We start from the raw sequence: 3,782 nt of genomic DNA, 5'->3' as shown, positions 1-3,782 counted from the left end.
ACCCTCTCTCCCCACCCTCCCCCTACCCTCCATCTGCGATAGTGGGCGTGTCCTAACAATGATGTGTACGCAACTGCGTGTCTGCATATCTGCGCCTAACAAATGTGGTACTACGCACGACTGAAATTTTACGTTTATAATCGTAGCAACAGACCTCAGATGAGCCCAGACGCTCTGCGGCTCTTGTTTTGTGGAAACCATGGTGTCCGTGGCCAGTTGATGTCCATGGTTGACATTTGTCAGACTAACCCTGCCTAAACACACCCAATACCTCTATCCAAGTGTTCCCACCAGCTTTATGGAGGCGATGATGTCAGACCTCACATGCGGTCACACTATATATTCATGTGGTCAGATATTACAGCCGCAGCAGTGCTGTTGATGCTTTCACTGTGGTTGTAATTTGGGGGAGATTGCTAGAAATTCCTTAAATCTACTTCCTCGCAGGTTTTTAGGTTTTCGGGTAAAATAATTATCAAGTCACATAATAGCTATTTATACCTGCATGTTGACGCGTCATTTTACACTATAGTTAGCTCCTTTCGAAACGTTAAACAATGCTACAGCATACTTCTCAGTGACTAGGTAATGGAAACGATATCATTTTCTTCTCCAATTTTTAAATAATAAAAAAACATGATAACTAAAAACATGCGGTGTCTAAGGTAGTATATATGAAGTGCCCACAAAAAGTGTGCACGCGTCAGAAACGGCAAGTAGGTTCGAGTTCAGGTTAGTAATCTGTTCATTGGCATTATTGTTTTTGGAGAAAAAAAAATGTCTTGGAAGGCTTTATCCACGAATTTAAGAACCCACAGAACATGTATTTTTAGCTCGCCTTGACATCGTCAAGATGAGCTATTGCCATGGGGTGTCGTCCATCGTACGTCCGTCCGTCCGTCCGTCCGTCAACATTTGGCTATGATCAACGATAACTCAAGAACCGTTTGACCCACATGTTTCAAATTGCATATAGTTGTTACTCCTATGGGAGAGGTTTGAACGTCCTATTTTGGAGTACGCCAGTCGACCTACATTTGAGCCACATCCACTTTTTGGCAAAAATGGTAATGGCCATAAGTCAGTTCAGGTTCAATGGATTTTGCTCATTTCTGGTATGTGGATGAATGAGGACTGGCCCCAAAACATATCACACAGGTTTTTATTTTATTTTTTAATTATGCAAATTAGGTAGATTTTGGCAATTTCACTATGCAATTCAGTGTCTGCCTACGGTCAACGATAACTCAAGAACAGTTTGACTCACATGTTTCAAATTGCATGCAGTTGTTACTCCTATGGGAGAGGTTTGAACGTCCTATTTTGGGGCACGCCAGTCGACCTACTTTCGAGACACGTCCACTTTTTGGCAAAAATGGAAATGACCATGTCAATTCAGGTTCAACGGATTTTGCTCATTTCTAGTTTGGGAATGAATAAGGACTGGCCCCAAAACATATCACACGGGTTTGGATATTTTTTTTTAATTATGCAAATTAGGTAGATTTTGGCAGTTTCACTATGCATTTCAGTGTCTGTCTACGGTCAACGATAACTCAAGAACCGTTTAACCCTCATGTTTAAAATTGAATACAGTTGTTACTCCTATGGGAGAGATTTGAACTTTCTATTTTGGAGCACGCCAGTCGACCTACTTTTGAGCCACGCCCACTTTTTGGCAAAAATGAAAATGGCCATCTAAATTCATTCGATTTTGGTATGTGAATGTGTAAGGCTAGCCCCAAAACTCCCTATGGGAGAGATGACAACGTCCTATTACGTGGTCAACAGCTCTACAATCATACCTATATACGTGTAATATTGTGTTTTAGATTCTTTGTTACAGTAATTTGACTGAAATATTTTATTGTTTTTATTTGCGCGATATTCGAAAACCAAAACGGCAATCATTTAGGAGTAGCGCCATCTCTCGTCAAGATTTCAGACTTTCAGATCTGAAACATTTATTTTCGCATCAAAACTTATGCATATATTATTATCAAGAGTATATAATGGGAGATATACTCAGGGTTCTCCAAGCTTTTTCATTATAGCATGGCGGGGCTGCCTTTACGGTCCTAGTTTTAGCATTTTTTAGCATTTTTTAGCTAATTTTAGCATGGCGGCTATGATATTTAGAGTGGCGGGTGCATTTTAGGATGGCGGGGGTCGACGATAGCCTGGCGGGCCGCCAGGCTATAAGTGCTCTTGGATACTATATAATGGGAGTTCTCCCATCTATACTCTTGTTTTATATATCCCCCCTCCCTCTTCTATCACACTCAAGGTGAGCTATACAGTGTCATTGACACTTTCATTTATTGAAACCACGAAAATTGGAACCCACGAAAATAAGTGACTTTACAGTATCTATCTATTCATGTATCTATTTATCTATCTATCTATGTGTCTATCTATCTATCTATCTATTTATCTATTTTTTATTTATCTACTGTAAATTTAGTAACAGTAAAGTAAGAAGGTAACAGCAAGCTGAATCCTGTTTGGACTGTTTTGAATTGAAGCCTGTTGCTGCAGCGGCCTGTTTATTTAATGCTGCTGCAAGGGCCCGTTTATTTATTTCGTTTTTTCGTGTGTTTTTCTTGCTTAGATGACCTCGGAGGTCAAATCCAATGTGCCCATGACATTCAACATAAAAATTTACCCCTAATGATCGTCCTTGAACATTAATTTTCTAGAGTGCTTCATATTGATTTGCATTGAAAACAGACAAACAGATATACAATCACAAATATGTCCTAGATAACAGCAGGAACTCAAATAATAATAATAATAACTCGAGTAATAATTTCTAGATTAATTTTTCCGTTTATTTGAAAAATGATCGCTTTAATATTCCCGCAATGGATCTGCTTGTCTCTTGGATAATTGTGAACTGCATTGACGGCTACCCCTCCATGCTTACAGATCGCCCAGCAAGAAGTACGCACGCCGCACTGTCGGCGGCCACACGACCGACGTCATCGTCGAGGAACGCACGATTGATGGTCTCACAAACGTACCAGCGAACACAACTCGCATCACGGCGCCCCCTACCAACGGCACGACGACGGCGTACATCCGTCCTTACGAGAGCTTCAACAATCGGCTGGTGGCGGCGGCCACCGGCGCCAGCGTCGTCAACACGTACGTGCGACCGAAGAAGGCGTGGAGCAGCAGTGAGGTGGCGCCACCGCCGCCGCCGTCGTCGCGCAAGCCTGACGAGTACGTGAGACATTGTCGCACTTATCACAGCCTGTGGTGTGTCCTCATGAGCACGTGGTCACAATGATTGTCACGTGTAGGTGCGCAAATGTCACCCGCTGAGTATATGGCATCACACAGTTGTCAATGTGTTGTCACTGTGAGTGTGACATGTCACAGGTTTTTTTATGACTCGAATATTCTGACTCCTTTTCTGACGGAAAGAAAGTTTTGGCAGAAATTCTCCAACTACACTAACCACAAATGCAAGAGAGAGTTTGTGTGCGGTTGCATGATAGAATAAACCCCATATATTGCATCAAGAGCATATAAGAAGGAGAGCATACAACGGTAAAAGGCTGAAACCATGTTGCAGTATTAGTCGAATTAATAAACTTTCCCCGTTTTATTTTGACGATTCTTTGCAGTATTATTGATCAGCTGTCCTACCTTGTTCATATAAAACAAACCGCATGTCCCTACGATGCCCCTACGCTGAGATAATGAGTGGTGAAAATCTGGAATTTTTGCCGAACACCAACTAGACATTAGTCAGTACTGCAACCAACTCTCGAAGT

The 3,782-nt window shown here is 41.8% G+C and overlaps 1 protein-coding gene across 1 annotated transcript in view; it reads left to right on the top strand.

The window, feature by feature from the left end:
• LOC106805624 (tyrosine-protein phosphatase non-receptor type 4-like) overlaps positions 1 to 3,782 on the top strand; it is a 141,883-nt gene that overhangs the window by 117,213 nt on the left and 20,888 nt on the right. Inside the window, exon 15 of the mRNA XM_014807308.1 lies at positions 2,929 to 3,229. Coding sequence (XP_014662794.1) covers positions 2,929 to 3,229 — 301 coding nt within the window. The remainder of the gene's footprint in view (positions 1 to 2,928; positions 3,230 to 3,782) is intronic.

Source organism: Priapulus caudatus, unplaced genomic scaffold (assembly GCF_000485595.1).
Source record: "Priapulus caudatus unplaced genomic scaffold, Priapulus_caudatus-5.0.1 Scaffold121, whole genome shotgun sequence".
Lineage (NCBI taxonomy): Eukaryota > Metazoa > Priapulida > Priapulimorpha > Priapulimorphida > Priapulidae > Priapulus > Priapulus caudatus.
The sequence above is the reverse complement of the archived record's forward strand: the minus strand, read 5'-3'. Positions and strand labels throughout refer to the sequence as shown.